This window comes from Lepidochelys olivacea, assembly GCF_965140295.1.
Source record: "Lepidochelys olivacea isolate rLepOli2 genome assembly, chromosome: 8".
NCBI lineage: Eukaryota > Metazoa > Chordata > Testudines > Cheloniidae > Lepidochelys > Lepidochelys olivacea.
Window position 1 is genome coordinate 55,887,608 of NC_140418.1, and position 18,206 is coordinate 55,905,813.

At 39.9% G+C, this 18,206-nt stretch overlaps 1 protein-coding gene across 1 annotated transcript in view; it reads right to left on the bottom strand.

The window, feature by feature from the left end:
- Positions 1–4,765: 4,765 nt before the first annotated feature.
- Positions 4,766–18,206, bottom strand: part of NIBAN1 (niban apoptosis regulator 1) — a 127,337-nt gene continuing 113,896 nt past the window's right edge. Inside the window, exons 8-14 of the mRNA XM_084636426.1 lie at positions 18,017–18,179; positions 16,780–16,967; positions 16,335–16,496; positions 12,977–13,087; positions 11,871–11,978; positions 9,679–9,790; positions 4,766–8,786 (exon numbers count right to left, since the gene is read on the bottom strand). Coding sequence (XP_084492552.1) covers positions 7,474–8,786; positions 9,679–9,790; positions 11,871–11,978; positions 12,977–13,087; positions 16,335–16,496; positions 16,780–16,967; positions 18,017–18,179 — 2,157 coding nt within the window. The 3' untranslated portion in view covers positions 4,766–7,473. The remainder of the gene's footprint in view (positions 8,787–9,678; positions 9,791–11,870; positions 11,979–12,976; positions 13,088–16,334; positions 16,497–16,779; positions 16,968–18,016; positions 18,180–18,206) is intronic.

The following is an 18,206-nucleotide window of genomic DNA, read 5'->3' on the forward strand; positions in this document are numbered from 1 at the left end:
TTCCCTTGTTCTCTGTATCATTTGTTAAACCATACATAAAGCTGCTTTATTCAGCATTGTTCTTCCATATCTGCCTTGTTTGGCCTTGCTTAGTTTCAGGCAGTCTGACTCTGCAACATATTGTTGCAGATTCTCAGCCAAACTGCTGTGAGTGCCTCGAGGTGGGGGGGCCAAGGACACTTGGGCCTCCTACACATAACTGCTGCGAGTGCCTCCAGGCAAGGGGGGGCCCAAGGACACCTGGGCCTAGTGTGAGGGGGCTTCATCAACACTCGTGGTCTTCCATCCCCTCGAGTTACCTAGTGGCCATGCCCCAGTGTCCCCAACACCATGTTTCAAAGCTCTACCTCTTCACTGTACCTTCATTGTAATAAAGCTTACTGGTACCCATATATGGCAAGCATTTTCTGTTTACTTAGCCACTGAACCTTTACCTTTCCAGAAATTTTCTAAATTCTTCCTAGCATTTCTTTACTTGTGTTACAAGTGCATAAAAAAATAGTTTTTAAAAGTGCAAAAACAGAGGCCTGGGTGGAAAAATGTCTGAATATCTAATGACAGGTTTCAGAGTAGCACCACCAACCTCAGCCTGGTCCAGTCCACACAAGAGATCCACTTCCTGGACACTACAGTGCTAATAAACAATGGTCACATAAACACCACCCTATACCGGAAACCTACTGACCGCTATTCCTACCTGCATGCCTCCAGCTTTCACCCTGACCACACCACATGATCCATCGTCTACAGCCAAGCTCTGCGATACAACCGCATTTGCTCCAACCCCTCAGACAGAGACAAACACCTACAAGATCTCTGTCAAGCTTTCTTACAACTACAATACCCACCTGCAGAAATAAAGAAACAGATTGATAGAGCCAGAAGAGTTCCCAGAAGTTACCTACTACAGGACAGGCCTAACAAAGAAAATAACAGAACGCCACTAGCCGTCACCTTCAGCCCCCAACTAAAACCCCTCCAACGCATTATTAAGGATCTACAACCTATCCTAAAGGATGACCCAACACTCTCACAAATCTTGGGAGACAGGCCAGTCCTTGCCTACAGACAGCCCCGCAACCTGAAGCAAATACTCACCAACAACCACATACCACACAACAGAACCACTAACCCAGGAACTTATCCTTGCAACAAAGCCCGTTGCCAACTGTGCCCACATATCTATTCAGGGGACACCATCACAGGGCCTAATAACATCAGCCACACTATCAGAGGCTCGTTCACCTGCACATCCACCAATGTGATATATGCCATCATGTGCCAGCAATGCCCCTCTGCCATGTACATTGGTCAAACTGGACAGTCTCTACGTAAAAGAATAAATGGACACAAATCAGATGTCAAGAATTATAACATTCATAAACCAGTCGGAGAACACTTCAATCTCTCTGGTCACGCGATCACAGACATGAAGGTCGCTATCTTAAAACAAAAAAACTTCAAATCCAGACTCCAGCGAGAAACTGCTGAATTGGAATTCATTTGCAAATTGGATACTATTAATTTAGGCTTAAATAGAGACTTGGAGTGGCTAAGTCATTATGCAAGGTAGCCTGTTTCCTCTTGTTTTTTCCTACCCCCCTCCCCCCCAGATGTTCTGGTTTAACTTGGATTTTAACTTGAAGAGTGGTCAGTTTGGATGAGCTATTACCAGCAGGAGAGTGAGTTTGTGTGTGTATGGGGGTGGGGGGGATGTGAGAACCTGGATTTATGCAGGAAATAGCCCAGCTTGATTGTCATGCACATTGTGTAAAGAGTTGTCACTTTGGATGGGCTATCACCAGCAGGAGAGTGAATTTGTGTGGGGGGGTGGAGGGTGAGAAAACCTGGATTTGTGCTGGAAATCACTTTAGATAAGCTATTACCAGCAGGACAGTGGGGTGGGAATAGGTATTGTTTCATATTCTCTGTGTATATATAAAGCCTGCTGCAGTTTCCACGATATGCATCTGAGGAAGTGAGCTGTAGCTCACGAAAGCTTATGCTCTAATAAATCGGTTAGTCTCTAAGGTGCCACAAGTCCTCCTTTTCTTTTTGTGAATATCTAATATGTTTAACAGGCAGAGTCTCAAATAAGAAACCACATCCTTGATTTTCATTTTAAATGTGCAATTCAGTGCAGTCTTAAAACACAAAAGGAGAAGCTTTTGTTAAAAGGACTGGGTTTCTTCAGGTTGATTTCTAGATTAAACCTTGTTTTAACAGTTACATTCTTTAAGTACGGCTCTGCAAAGCCTTCCCTTACTCATACGCCAAATCAATGAAATAAGAGATGGTCCTTTGAAATAAGGGACATATGGTCATCCTAAGCCATTCAGACTTTTGTGACAACAGAGATAAAACCCAGATGCTCCCACTACCAAAGCATAGGCCACTGCCACAGCAGCGAAGGGCAGGGGTTGATGTAAGGAGAAGCTAGAGGCAAAGACATCTCCCATCTCTCTAGCTTGGTGAAGTAGTGCTCCCTCCACCATCTTGGTTGGAGTCTGTTGCAGTCTACATTAACCACTAGCTGAAGAGGAATCTCTTTTTGGTGTTAACAGTATAGGGCCCATGACACCAAATTAAGCACTTCTGATTGTATCCAGTAGAGGAATGGAGCCAACAAACACTAGCCAGCTAGTGTTCTACAGTAATCTACAGCACTGTTATAATTGTAATGTTACGTCAATTAGATGCATTATAGCGCTGGAGGGCCATAGCTGCCTCTTTTCTTTTGACTGAGAGTTGATTTTGACAAGGGTATTTCTCACCTTGCAGGCTATATTAAAATAAACCTAGAAATCTCTTTTGAGGGGGGAAGAAGGTGATGAACAGAACAGCATCACAATACTATAATGCCGAGAACCTGCCCCAGAGGACAATACCAAAAATTGCAGCCTTATGATTCCTGGCAAATTACAGTACAGCCCTCAATTGGGCAAAGTCTGAAAGAAAGTATAGCTGATTTACTTGGGCTACTTTCATTGCTCAGGCATTTGGCGAGCATTGTATATACACACGTTTACTATAAATTTTTTGCTCTGTGGGTAGGGTCAACTCTGCCATACCAGGGGAACAGGAGGTGGCCATGGGTGGCAAGCTGTTGAGTTTTTTGTGGCATTACACATTAAATCTGTGGGGCATGAGGTAAGTATGGCTGCTTTAACAAAGTTACATTGAAGAATAGTATCAAGTCAAAGAAGAGTTTAGTTTTTCCTTTACATTTCAACTGATGTTGGATTTGCCAGCCAGGAGAGACAGAGAAAGGTGATAGCACAAGTGAACATCTGGTCAGTTCATCTTGAAATAGTGCAGAAATCACATCTTTAAAATAAAAATTAGAATCCCTAAGAAGGCAATGTGTGCAATTATTACACTTGCTTAGAATGCGAAAAGGAAGTGCTCCATAAAACATTTAAACATACTCCATTTAAATAAATTCTGACTATGTTGCACATTCTGTATGGCTGTATTGTAGTGACATGCATGAGTGGAAGATTATCTTCTTTAGGAACTCTTCTGGTTTTGTTGCTTTTTACATCCTTCCTATACAAATGTTGGAGCACAGGGCAGAAACCAGTCTCTTCCATTCTTTTCTGTCACTGGGAGGAGGGATAGCTCAGTGGTTTGAGCACTGGCCTGCTAAACCCAGGCTTGTGAGTTCAATCCCTGAGGGGGCCATTTAGGGATCTGGGGTAAAAACTGGGGATTGGTTGCTGCTTTGAGCAGGGGGTTGGACTAGTGACCTCCCAATGTCTCTTCCAACCCTCATATTCTATGATTTACTGCTGCTTCCATTTTGCTCTATTGACTCTTCTGCCCTCCCTCCTCTTTTCTTATGGGTGTCCTCATTTCCTCACACTAGTTGGTTTCCACTTTACAAGTTCATGTGGGAGTCTGTGTGATGGCATCAGGAGTACCAGTGCTGCTTATTCCCTACCCAGATTCCCACTCCCTCCACGTTGGTGACATCCTGGCTTGTCTATTATTTGTATTACTGTAGCACCTGGAAGCTCTTGTCATAGATCAGGACCCTATTGTATTAGGCACTGTACAAACACAAAACTATGGAAGTACTTATAATGTCACCTGATTTGTGACTTTAAATGAAAAGCTCCTGATACTTCAAATGTCCCAAATAGCAAAAAATAGGGGAAGGAATTGAAAATATGACTTATAGTCTGAATTGCTTCTAACTAAAATGTTTTAATTTAAAAAAATTGTAAACAAAAATATTTTTCTATGGGACATTAGCTTTTTGCATTTAACAGTGGATTTAAAAATAACCATTTGAATGGTTGTAAACAGCCTGGAGAAGAAAGGCTGTCTCCCAGCACTGATATTGGTCCCAGCTTTTCTGCTGTAATTTAAACAGTAAAGCCACAGTGCTACAATGGACATTTTTCTCTCTTATGCCCACCAGTGTCCAGAGTTCATGTACATGGACTCACAGCCTGGGTTTATGACAAGTGGAAGTGAATTCAGAATTTCAGCACTTTAAGAAACTATTTTTTAAGCCTAACAGTTAACAGACAATACCTCTTCTAGAGACAGCAGCACATATCACCACCCAGGAGCATCAGAGTTCAGATCTACAGCTGGCAATAATCTGAGATTGTTCTCCAGTGATCCCTCTGATAAAAATATGGACCAGCATGAATGAGAGCTGAAGTAAACTGCATCTGGTATTTCTCACAAGTATCAAATTCACTTAAAAATCGCACCTCTGACATCCAGCAATGAAAGGGATGACCATATTTTATTTAGTTTAAGCACTTTACAAAGTTACAAGCAAGTTATAATGTGTTTCTTGTTTTGTCTACTCAAGCTGGTAGCCAAGTGAAATATAACAACAACAACAACACTTAATACAAATATAGCTCTTTTCCTCTTCAATGCACTTTAGAACTCTTAACCAATTAATTCTTACACCCCCCCAACTTAAGAGGTAAAGGAATTAGTCTTATTATCCATACTTTGAGAAAATTCAATTGGGATAATGTTGCTGGAAATGCTAAGAAAATTGAAAAAAATATTATGATTCATCAATAAACTATTTCTATTGATCAAAGGTCCAAAGCAACCTTCCAATGATGGAAGTACCAGGAGACAGATCCTTGATACCATAGTCTGCTTTGTGCTGCTCCATTCAGAATTAAGCAAATACATTTAATGTCTCAAGACTATGTTGAGGTGGGGTATGCAACTGTTTATCCTTACTCTTAGTATACACAGGAAACCAAGAAAAATGTAAATAAAAACACAGAACAAACTACTGATATGAATAACTTGAATTCAAAACTGTAGAACAAAAGATAATATACGAGAGGAATCTCAGTTCTTCCCTACTCTTACAAAAAAAACCAACCACACTAAACATTTGTAGTCAACACTGAATTACCAAATATGTACAGAGAAGTATTGCCCCAAATCTAAACCTGTAATGTGAATGATTAAATATTACTTTGGAGGAGAACATTTATGTTAAATTCTCTTTTGTTCTGTACATATAGAAAGTACATCAAAAGACTTTCATTTCTAAATAGCTTTAGTTGTAAAATGAGGTCCTGTATGTAGGAGATAATTGTTACTATCCTGCTATTCTTCTATCACACAGAAATCCATACTGGAAATATGTCCTTCCACCAAAGAAATGGTTACAAGAGACACGCACTGGTTAATTGCCGAACACAGTTGAAATCACTCCTTAATGTTCAGTACCAATTTAAAAAAATCAGGAATGACCCATAAGACAGTTAGTTGGCAATTGTTTGTGTGAGCTTTAGTATGAACATTTCTGCATCAAATAAATATTCATGACAGTCCCACAAAAAAAATCTTGTATTTGACTTTATTCCTATAATTATGATGTATGAATACACCTTGTAGTAGCATTTATTTCACAACAGAAACCTTCCACTTGATCAAGTTAACCAATATCATGGCATTTCCAAACAGAGGTTTGTCTGTTCAGATAGTGTCACTTCCCTGTTAGTACTGTATAACAGTTTGACTGTCTCATGCTATGGACCTTACAAAATTTCCTACAGTTAAACGCCAACAAGACTGAGGTTATGCTGTCAGTTCTTTATTATCTCTTGAAAAGGACATTACTTTCCAGTATTATTCTTTATGGGTCCAATTCTGCAACTCTTACTCACATTAAATTGTACTTATTCCCTGGGCCAAACTTTTAAGATATCTCAAACTCACCTCTAAAATTGCAGATACAATTTTAATGCTCAACTTACTAAAACTCCATTTTTCACTTCTAAGATTTTCTGTGGCCAAAAACTCCAATCTGTGTATGCAAATTACACATCAGTGCAGCTTATATGTGGACCACAATTTGGTATGGTGGTATTAATCTTGGACATGAAAAAGCATTGCTGATTTTTGAAGCTGCTTTTGAAAATATCACCAGTTTGTCTGCCAAAACCTAAGCACAACTGGCTATTCCTTAACTACTTTCCCTTCCATTGCATCAAGAAATTGGAGAGTAAATGGTATGATTATGGTATATGGGACATTTCATACTTCATTCTGATTTCCTATGCTTTTGAGATTTAGTGACACAGCCTTATGCATGTGGCAGGACTGCAGTACAGAACTTTGGATTGTGGGTGACTGTACTGTATACTGGGGAGTGCAGAAGGTAGGTGCTGCATAATGGTGATAGCTGGTTTTATTGTAAATATTCTCATTAGATCCAAAAAAAGAAAAGAAAGAAAATAGCTCTAAAGTGCTCTGAAAGGCTGTGTAACCCAGAAGTGCAGAGTGGGATTGAGAAACCTGCTCCCAGTGTTTTCCCAGTTTTAAATATAGAAAAAAAAATCAGAACATTTCATTGTCTTAATCTCTGTCAAAACTTTAAAATACTTAAGTAATCAGTCAGCTTGCAAACGTCAAAGTTTACATGCAATTTGGCTGCTGAACAACCTAACTATTTGTTTCCTGTTTAACTACTTGAGAGATTTAAATGTTTTCCTTCTAACACACTGAATGCATATCCTAAATGAATTTATTTAATAACATTTTGATTGACTAACTTTAGCTAAGACCTGTTGTAATATTTCCAATCCCAATCATTCAAAAAACATGAGTCAGGCCCCCGCCAAAAAAACATAGGGTCGTCTTAAAATTTGTGAGATTTTTAAAAAAAAAAATAATAATTTTTCTTTGGTTCTTTTTATTTGCCTTGAGGTGTTCAAGCATTTGGGGGGGATGGGGTCATGCTTTCAAGCTTTTTTCCACATTAAGGCCAGAAATTTACTACTATTTTTTAGTAAATAGTAATGTTTAGTACCCTTTAAGTACTGGAAAACTTGTGATAAAACTGCAAGAGTTGACAACACTGCAATTAGGCCCATTCCTGCAGCCTTTGCTCATGAAGTCAGGAATATTCACAAGAGGACTGCTGGAGTGAGTAATGGCTGCAAGATTAGGCTGTATATTTGTGAAGAACACTTTTTACTCTTCAAAGTGTTGCTCTGCACAACTCTCCTCAATGTTTTCTTGTGTGACAGTTTCACTTCCTACTGAGCTTCTGATTTCAGCACTTAAAGAAGGTGCACCTGCTGGCTGAAACTCATCACTTGCAGTAACAGTAAAGCTTTCAGATTTAATATCCATTGTAACCTCTGCCGTGCTAAGCTCATCTTCCTCTAGCACTAGTGAAACCTCAAAATCATCAGCTGTTTCTATTCTTAAGTTTTCAATACTCAAAATGGGTACTTGTGTTGCATCAGGACTTTCAGCAGAACACCCAGGAAAGCTCTCAGCCTCTGTTTCCATTGGGACAGCATGAATGTGACCTTCACCTGCTTCCTCCAGATCAGATCTTCTGTCTCCAACTATGCTTTTGGTGTGTGCCTCTGGTTGCGATTTGTCATGAAGACCTTTGCAGCTTTCCAGACCAGAATACCAGACACTTTGGTTGGTCTCCATTTCTGCCTTTGACTCTTGAGACACATCCAGTTTTTCAGAGACTTCCAAACATTCTGCTTGAGTCACATGGTTGCCTGCCTCTGAAATGATCATTAAATTCATATCACCTGTACCCAAACTGGATGGAGGTGGCTGCTCCACCTTGAGCTCAGACTGTTCTAATTCTTTATTCACTATCTGGTCTGTTTGACCGGTTTCTGCATTAGTTTTCCTGTTTTCATCACTCTCTTCCCCATGTTCTTGCCACTTCAAAATTTCACATTCATTTACCCCTTCCGTTTTGTTCTCAGATGGAGCAACTGCTGGTAATTCAACTGTCACCATCAGCAAGCTTCTGATCTCATTCAGAGTATTAGGGACTGTAAGACATCTCTCCTCTTCTTGTACCTTATTTTCTTTTTGAGTGTTCCCTCCAAACTCTGCCTCCACCGCATTTTCATTCTGGGAAGTTATCATTTCCTCCACATCCTTTTCTTCCTTAGGAGTAAAAGGATGAGACTCCAGTTTGTCAGTGATGTTTGTAATGATCACCTTTTCACTATTAATTGCAGGACTGCTAGACACATTGACATAAACTGCTTCTTCATTGTCTGATGCCTGTCTAGCATCATACCACTTCTCCTGGGTCATTTTTTCTGACACAACAAGCAGTTCATTACTTTGAGTTTCAGTATCTGATGTTTCTGTTGAAGTGGTGGACGGTTTCTTATCAGGACTGGCTTGTGCTGATCCTGAAGGGGTCTTCAAGTCAGTTAAACTGGACACACTTTCATAAGGCAAGTTTACGTTGTCCTCAAAAAGGTTGTGTTTCTTCAGAATGGCAGCTTCTTTTATTACTAAGTAGACAAAAACATCAAACGGATCTGAACAAACTGACATTTTAAGAACACTCAAAATAAAAATACTCCTTTACTGTTTCTAATATCATGGATTATTAGCAAGACTTAATTTTAATTATCTGTGCTTTTTTTCATTTCACTCAACTTGGACAATGGAACGTTAATAATAAGTTACACTTCCCATTTCTCATGCACTAACAGACTGCTACTGTGTTTGGGTTCACAACACTGTAGGTTTAAATCTAGAACTAAAGAAGTATTTTAATTGAATATCATAAACATTTCTATTCATTTTTTAAAATTGCAAAACCTAAATTTTGGGCCAGAAGTCCAACCAGAAAGCCATTTAGAACTTGTGGAATACAGCAACTTCCCTATCATCACCTATACATATTGATTATAGAGAACTTTTTCATTCTCCAATGCCCACACAGATAGATCTTTGGAGACTGCTCTTCTTAGTATTGGTGACCCATTGGCAATTATATTTTGGCAACATATTTCCTTCTGAGAAATTCAGTCTGAATGTCATTAGATGTAATCAATTATTTGAAAGTTCAGGGCTTTGAGAGTGGCTTTGCTTCTTGGACCAGTGGAACCAAGGTATACTGGAGGTGACATGATTTGCGTTAGAAAGAGGCTTGAACCACACTATGGATCTGAATATTCCAAGTTTTGGGGAAGTTCAGATCTGAATCCAAACTTCATGGCTTGCCCCATCTCTTTAGTGGGGTGAATCAAAACTCTTAGACTCTTAACACTTCCGACCTCTGAGAAAATTGGGACCTGGATCTGAATAAGGGAGCTCTGATCTATCACTAGCTCTGAAATAAGACCTCACAGACCCACATTCTAAACATTATTACTATCATCTCAGAAGCATGCCTACCTTTTAGGGTTTCATCAAGCAATGTCTGAAATAAAATCTCTTCATAGACATTCTCTACTTGTATCACTCTGGTGTAATCAGCAAAGATGTACTGTTCATATTTCTGCAACTCCTGTGCAGAGACACAAAGAAGGAATAAAAGTATAAAAATGTGGCTATCTGGGGTCCAAGGGTTCAATCAGCCCAGAAAAGAACCCTGCCAGCTCCCATGTAAGAGATCTTGTCATGACGACAGCTCTCCAGGTCTAAACGAGCTGCATATGTTCAGTATTTTTCACATTTACCAGTACATTTTATATTGCATCACCTTAAGCTCTCTAAATAAATAATTCTTATATTCTAAATAATGCAGGCAGGTGAGGAAGTGACTGAGTTTATGCCTGTCCTCTGAGGCAAATTCATCCTCATCAGGGTGCTGGGATACTCCAGCATTTGTTACTGGGGCATAGCACCCTTAGCTCAGTGGTTCATATACAGCCCAGCTAGGTAGCAACTGAGTCATTACTAAGATTAAGATTTTTTCACGGTTATTTTTAGTAAAAGTTATGGACAGGTCACGGGCAAACAAACAAAAAAAAATTCAGAGGCCTGTGACCTGTCCCTGACTTTTACTAAAAATAACTGTGACAAAATGGGGCGGAGCCCCAGCCCTGCTACAGAAAGGGAGAGGGTACAGCACCTGCCTCAGTGGCTGGGAGTTTTGAGGTCCCCTGGCATCAGAAATAGCTGGGAACCTATGGCAGCTCGGAACTCTGGGGCCCCCACGGCTGCTGGCAGCTGAGGGGTCACCCAATGCCCACGGCAGCTCAGAGCTCCAGGGCCCCCACCAGCTGTGACAGCTCCAGCATTAAACAGAGATCACCTATTAGGATCAAGTAGGCATATGCCACACAGACATCTGGTGATTGCCAGAGTACAGGACAGGGTAGGCTTTCATAGCCTTGTGTTGTCTTCTGTATTTTTAGTAATGTAGTCAATAAAGTATATAACCAGTTCAGTAGGGACCTATTAGCAGTGTAATTGGCACAGTTCTGTGGAATGGGGCTCACAAGGCACCTGTTGTGTGACGCAGAGCTGTATTCTGTTGTGACTAACTACAGTAGAGCAAATGAGGTGATGGTGCTTGACATAGCCAGTGGTATTGGTAGCTACATGGATTCATGTGCCACCTGTCTCCCCCCCGCGTTAGTATCCCAGAAACTACTGTAACTCATTGTAAACTACAACCTCTTTAAAAATATCTCGGCCTGTATGTCGCACTTTCTTCCCTAGACTTTATCATTCAGGCACTTACTTATAAACAAGAGCTGTGTTGATTATGATCTTGTTGGTTCCTGCTGATTCCCACCTGAAGTTAGAGGGCCAAATTCATACCCGTTGAGCACACCCAACTGCAACAAAGTTGCTCCCTCACACAGCTGCACTGCGTTTTCCTCTAAATGTTGTTTTTTGTGAAACCTTATTCTTTGTCAAAGCAACCAGCTGTGATGTTACAGGTAGTCAATGGGGGGAAAGGGAGCATGTACACAGCTCCTCCAGTGTCCTACTGCAAGGAACAGACTTTCAACTCAGTGGTCTCCCAGAGGTGTTCTAGAACCTGAAGCTGGAACTACAGGCTCAGAACTTAGAACCTTAGCTGTCAGCCAGAGAGAGAAGATCGATTTGATGGGGTCTAACATCTGCCCTGACCTTGTAATCAGATTTTTCTGGGGGAGCATCTCCCCCAGAGACTGCCCCACCATTAAACCTCCAACAAGTTAGCAATGTCTCCCTGCCAAAAAACAAAAATTAAAAAAACAAAACAAAAAACACAAAGACTCTGGTCCCTTCCTATCTCTCCATAAACTGCTGGAGCAGCATGAGGGTTATTGCAGCCCTAGGGCTGGAATAATTCCTATTTACCCCCACTGCATAGAAGAGATGTGATCAAGATTTGCATAAGGCTGCCAAAAGATTTTAGAAGGGAATTTATTTGAATTCTCTCCCCACCCCAAATGAGATCCACATCCTTTATCTTTTCGCCATCACTGATGCCCCAAACGGACCACCCTCAGGATCATTTTGGCCCTGTGACCAGCCACTTTACATGACCACCTGTAGCTAATTTGCATTAGGTGGCTTAGGATATAGCCAGTGTGTTAATTCCACCTTCCCTTTCTTTTTTTCCAGCATGCAGCCAGAAAGTTACCTACTGGTTTGCAAGCTGAAGCCAGTGTCTTCTGCATTGTGGGCAATGTGATCTGTACCAATGCTTCCTGAAATATTTTCTTCCGTATAGTACTGCTGTCATAGTCATATTGCTGTCAAAACAGACAAAAGAAAAAACCACAGTTAGAACAATTAAACATTCATACAAGTAGTTTGTTCCCGTTGGCCTGTTCCTGCTGATGGGCAACCCAAAGAATATGAATTGCTGTCTTTAAATCAAGGTTTGAGGACTTCAGTAATTCTGTCAGAAGTTATGGGCCTATTAAAGAATTGGGTGGGTGAGGGTCTGTGGCCTGCAATGGGCAGGAGGTCAGACTAGATGATCATGATGGTCCCTTCTGGCCTTAAAGTCTGAGAATTCCAATGAGCGCTCACTGTGAGAACTGCCTTCCTCATGGTATTTCAGCACTTCCACTTCTGGGATCAGTTAGAATTTTGGGGGCAGATTCTCTAAATTGTCATAACTATACTGAAGTCAATGGATCTATGAAAATTTACACCAGTTGAGGATCTGTCCCTAAAAGTGCAGTGTTGCATGCAAATGAAGTGTTTACAAAAAAAATTTTTTTTAATGTTACCCAAATTATTTTGAACCTCAAAAAATGTTCAGGTTTGGTCCAAATTTTATCCATATGGTTTGTCCATAGCTACTTGAATACCATGAGACTAGAGAAAGGCATGGTCCAATGATTTGAGTATAGGAGTAAGAAAAAACCGTGTTATTATCTGAAGTCATTAGACCATATAGGGAGGACCTAATGCTCCACTGCATTGCACCTGGAGTAATCATTTGCATTTTTTGCAAAATGCTACTAAATTAGCATTCTCCACTCACTTAAACCAGAGGTAACATTTTACACTCATTTTGCACAGGGATAGATAAGGTGCAAGGCAGTTAAGAATCTGGCCAATTATTCCAGTGAGTGAAAACAAGTGGATGCATTGAAATATTTCCCATAAGATGGTAAGAAACACATTTCTTCTCATTATTAAATAAATGTATGTAAAAAATGCCTTCAATTTATTACAAAACACCACCTAAGCAGATCCCCTAGTTTTCTGATACACTTAAGAGTCAGATAATTTTTACCTTTAGTACTCGTAGTTTGACTTTTTCAATGGCAGTTGAAATTTTCACTGTATCTCCTTGGCTGCTCAGACTCAGAAGTTGTTCAAAAGTATACACTGCATTTTCCATAAGCTAGAAATAAAGACAAATGTGATAAAGACAAAGGATTAAAATCGCCATACTTATTGTCGGGCCCACTCCTGATGAAGTTCATAGCAAAATTCCCATGACTTCAAACTGAGCAATATCAGGTGCAGTTTATACCCCTACTATTTTTAGATAGACTTCTGAACTACAACATGTCACTAGTTACAAGTTCTTCCAGACACAAATAGACATTGTAAACTTAGTAGTTTGTTAAAGTGTGCTTGTGAGGTGGAGGTGGGGGCGGGGGGAGGAAAAGAAAGTATAAACCCTAAAAATCAATAGAAATGTTTTCAGGACTTCTTAAAACAAGATTCAAAATGTCAGTGGAAAAAAGGAGTCTGGATTTGAACACTCTTTGGGGACTGGAAAGGCAAAAAGAACACAACTTACTATTTCCATTTCTAATTCAGGTCTACACTAGAAAAGGATTGCCAGAAGAACTATACCGGTACAGCTATTCTGGGAAGCCCTCCTAGTGCCAACTTATATATAATGAAAATTAAAGTAGATTCAGAATTCTCTGTTTTCTCTGTTCTCACACCATCCAGTGACACATTAAATAATTACCCTAGTTTGGAGAAACTTCATTAGCAACAATTTTGCAGGTGGAAATTTGTACTTTATGTTTTCACCTTCATTCTGACGGGAAAACAGCCCGGGGCTCCATATGTCCTCTGCTTGACATGGGAATTTTCAAATCAGTATATAGATATCCAGGTAATACTCTAGGAATTTTCCCGTTGCAAAAGATATGGCCTTGTATGCAGTGCCCTTACCCAGGTTTTTTTGTTTGTTTGTTTAAATGGCTAAACATAGGTTGTGTCAAGTTTTGAAGTGTAGTTTTTAGAATTAGGTTTGCTCCAGACTCAGATTAGAACGTGCAAGTTGCATTTGCACATGTAAATTAAGTATCCACATATCTACTCAATGTATGTATACAAGTGCATGAACATTCAAACTTCATGCATGCAAAAATCTTGCACATTAAAACTGCAGGTATAGTTTTAGAGACCAGCTGGAAAGCTTAGCCACTCATGTTTTCTATGCATTTGCAGATCTTGGGCCAGGTACTCAGCTGACTTCAACGGAGCTACATTGATTTATATCATCTGAGCACGTGGCCCCTAGTTTTCATAAGTTAGCCAGAAGATGACAATAACCCAGCAGGTTTTAAATACTACTTTTTCGGCAACTTTGAAGAGTAGGGACCTGATGCTCCAGTGCCTGGCACTTTGTGTAGGTCATTTACATCAGTACAAAGTCAGTGGGAATTAAGCCAGAGGTTTCTTTTAAATTAAAACAATGTTAATGAAAACATATTGGCCTAGCGGCTTATTAATAAAAATAAATATTATATGCCCATGAACACAAAGTGAAACTCTTTTCTACTTCTCATGAGAAAAATAATGGCCATTTTAAGAGAGAACAGCAATATAAATGAGCTTGTTGGAACAACTTGTACTCTCCCTTTTAAGCAACTTATGGAAAACCTTGAAAAATGTTCTCTTCTATCTCTCTCTTCTTTTTCCTGTTTCATTATGAATGTCCTCCTTTAACAGGTGTTTTGCCTGAGCAGGAATTCAGGGCGGTCCCTACTCAAAACATGGGAGTGAAAACAGAATTTTGTTTCTCAAAAATTCCTTGGCTGCTGATCATTCCTGATTTTAGGTTTTCCTAAAGACAGCTATGGTATCTAAGAGCTATCATAATCTTCTGTAACATCACAGCTGGTTGCTTTGACAAAGACTATGGTGGCACAAAAAACAACGTTTTTTGGCAGGGAGACATTGCTAACTTGTTGGAGGTTTAATGTCTGTTCCTTGCAGTAGGACACTGGAGGAGCTGTGTACATGCTCCCTTTTTCCCCCGTTGACTACCTGTAACATCACAGCTGGTTGCTTTGACAAAGAATAAGGTTTCACAAAAAACAACATTTAGAGGAAAACGCAGTGCAGCTGTGTGAGGGAGCAATTTTGTTGCAGTTGGGTGTGCTCAATGGGTATGAATTTGGCCCTCTAACTTCAGGTGGGAATCAGCAGGAACCAACAAGATCATAATCAACACAGCTCTTGTTTATAAGTAAGTGCCTGAATGATAAAGTCTAGGGAAGAAAGTGTGATATACAGGCAGAGATATTTTTAAAGAGGTTGTAGTTTACAATGAGTTACAGTAGTTTCTGGGATACTAACGGCAGGGGGGAGACAGGTGGCACATGAATCCATGTAGCTACCAATACCACTGGCTATGTCAAGCACCATCACCTCATTCGCTCTACTGCAGTTAGAGTCACAACAGAATACAGCTCTGCGTCACACAACAGGTGCCTTGTGAGCCTCATTCCACAGAGCTGTGCCAATTACACTGCTAATAGGTCCCTACTGAACTGGTTATATACTTTATTGACTACATTACTAAAAATACAGAAGACAACACAAGGCTATGAAAGCCTACCCTGTCCTGTACTCTGGCAATCACCAGATGTCTGTGTGGCATATGCCTACTTGATCCTAATAGGTGATCTCTGTTTAATGCTCCTGAAGTAAAAAAAAGCCAAATGTCCCTGCCAATACTTTGTGAAAGTAGGAGGCGGGAGGGATTCCTTTTTGATTCAGAATCAGGCAGGCAGTTCAACCCTCTGCATGAGAACTAGAATCACCATGGTTATTCTATCGAAGTCTCTAAATCCATTTATACCCGAGATAAAAATTAATATAGAAATAATTGCCCATTTTTCTAATGAAATGCCTTACTGCCTATCATGAGAGGCTAGAACTGTAAAGGAGAATTCATTCCCTTGCATAAATACCAAAAATATATTTTTATGGTCTTTCATAAAAGACAGTTCTTGAGTATGTAAATGAGGCAGACTCTTCGTCACCTACTGCTGTGCCAACAGTATTTTACTGTACAAATTTAGAGGCCATGCTGAGGGCATTCTGAAATTTGCCCTAAGAATCTGAGACACTAAGATTTCAGAAATTCAAAGGTTAGATGAAGAGATGATCAACCTTTAGCTCCTAACTACTGTGTCTTTAAAAGGAATAAACACTGATTTAAAGATGATGCGCCCCTGTCAGATGTGATATTCCTGGATTTTGTCATCTCTATTTTCATTCTAGTCTATTCACCATTCTGTGCATGTGCATAGCTCCCTATCAAGACTACTTTGAAGCAGAGCAGATGGGCAAACCTAACCTGTTCTTCCAAAGCGGAAAAATGGATTTTACACTACCTCCTGCATGAAGTTCTGTGTCCTCTTAACCACAAAATCAACATGGTAGAATTTGAAGCGGTTCTTGAGGTCCTGGAGTGGTTCCTGGAGGAGATGAACTTTCAGATAGCAAGGTTCCATTTTCACAGAGTTGAATGGCAGGTTAATCAGCTGCTCCAAATTCTGCATCCCAGTGGGGGAAAAAAATATTTTACAAAGAAAACAATCTGAGATGGATTCTTAATATAGAAATTTAGTGATGGTCACACAACTGATTGTAGCGAATCATTATTCAATTTATTGTACTCTGTGTGTCTTTGAATCAGATGACTATTTAACTGAGAAAAAACAGGAATTTATACCTATTGGTCTGCAGAGCCAATATAACTATTGTCAATTAAGATCTATATAGAGAATTTTTATAACATGTGAGAGTGTAAAAAAGGACCCAAACTTCTTTTCTTACTTCCTTCAGCTTTGTGGCATCATTTGTCTTCTGGAAGTCCTGGCAGATCTCATTAACTTCTTTTTCAAAGAGCAAACGGACTTCACTGAATCCAGAGCTTACTGGGCCCATGAGCTCTTCCAATATGGAAGGCAAAAATGGCTGGATATTCTCCATGCAGCACTTCTCAGCAGGCTCGGAGACTGTTGCTGAGGTATTAAAGAATCAGACAGACATGTTTTAGGCCACCAGGTGGTAGACTGAAGAATCTAAATGAAAGGGCTACAGACTGCTAGAATGAGTTCTAGCAGAATACTTTCCCCAGAGCCATTTATGACACTTGTCCTCCTCAAACATGACTTGGGTAAGGAAGGGAAGAGTTTGTGGAGTTTAAATTGTCATTTAAAGATATTTTTTCCTTCCTGCCAAATTGTAGTGGATTGGCCGCATTGTGAGTGAAGAAGAAATATAGGCGGGTATTGACAAACACTGGGATGTCTGTAAATAGCATGGTCATTGTGATCTAAGGTACACTGTATTACATGTTAATTCAACAGGGAACTTTACATGGCAAGGAAAACAACCTACACTCCCTTGAACAAAAATATTTAGTGCCCTAAAAAGAAATGCTCCAAGTTTTTTTAAAATAACTGCCCAAATCTTCATCTATTACTTGTCACCTATGGTTTCTAGAAAGAGTGCTTCAGCAATATATGCTAATGTTTTGTCTACTTTTTATGTTAATTTACATATCTGTTACAAAACTATAATCACATCATACGAGTTTTAAATCATTCAATAAGACATTTGTTTTAAGTATGCTTCAGCACCATAGACATTTATCGCTTAATCAAAAGTTCCACTGTGGAGCATGTAAGCCATATTCTGCTTTCGGTTGTGCTTGTGTAACCTATATCTTCATCACATAATGCACGTGAAACTGAAAGCAGAATTAGCCATTCTAATCAAAATTTTCAAAAGTGGCCGGTGATTTGGGTTGCCTCCACTTCCAGGAATCCAGGTTGAAGTACCTGGCCCCTGACATTGAGAAGGGCTAAGCAGTCACAATTCCCACTGAAGCCTGTGGAAGCTGCAGGTGCTCAGCACTTTCTGTAAATCAGAGTCTCGAGTCGGGCATGCAAACCAGCGGTCACTTGATAATTCAAGCATCTGAGGGCAATGGGTAATTCTGAAGAACAGCGCCAGAACAGTGAGATATGGGGAGAGGGTGTTGTGTTTTGTTTTTATCCCCACTAACCTTTGATTTTTCCAGCTAAATAGTTCTTTGAATTCAAAATCTGATCCATGTCTGAACGAATGGTTCCTTCTAGATTCTTTGTAAGATCTTTACATTCTTCCTTCAAGGTGTTTAATCCTTCTGAAACCTGCTCCTGGACCAGGTTGTATGTTTCTTCCACAATCTAAAAACAAAAAATAAAAGTATGTCT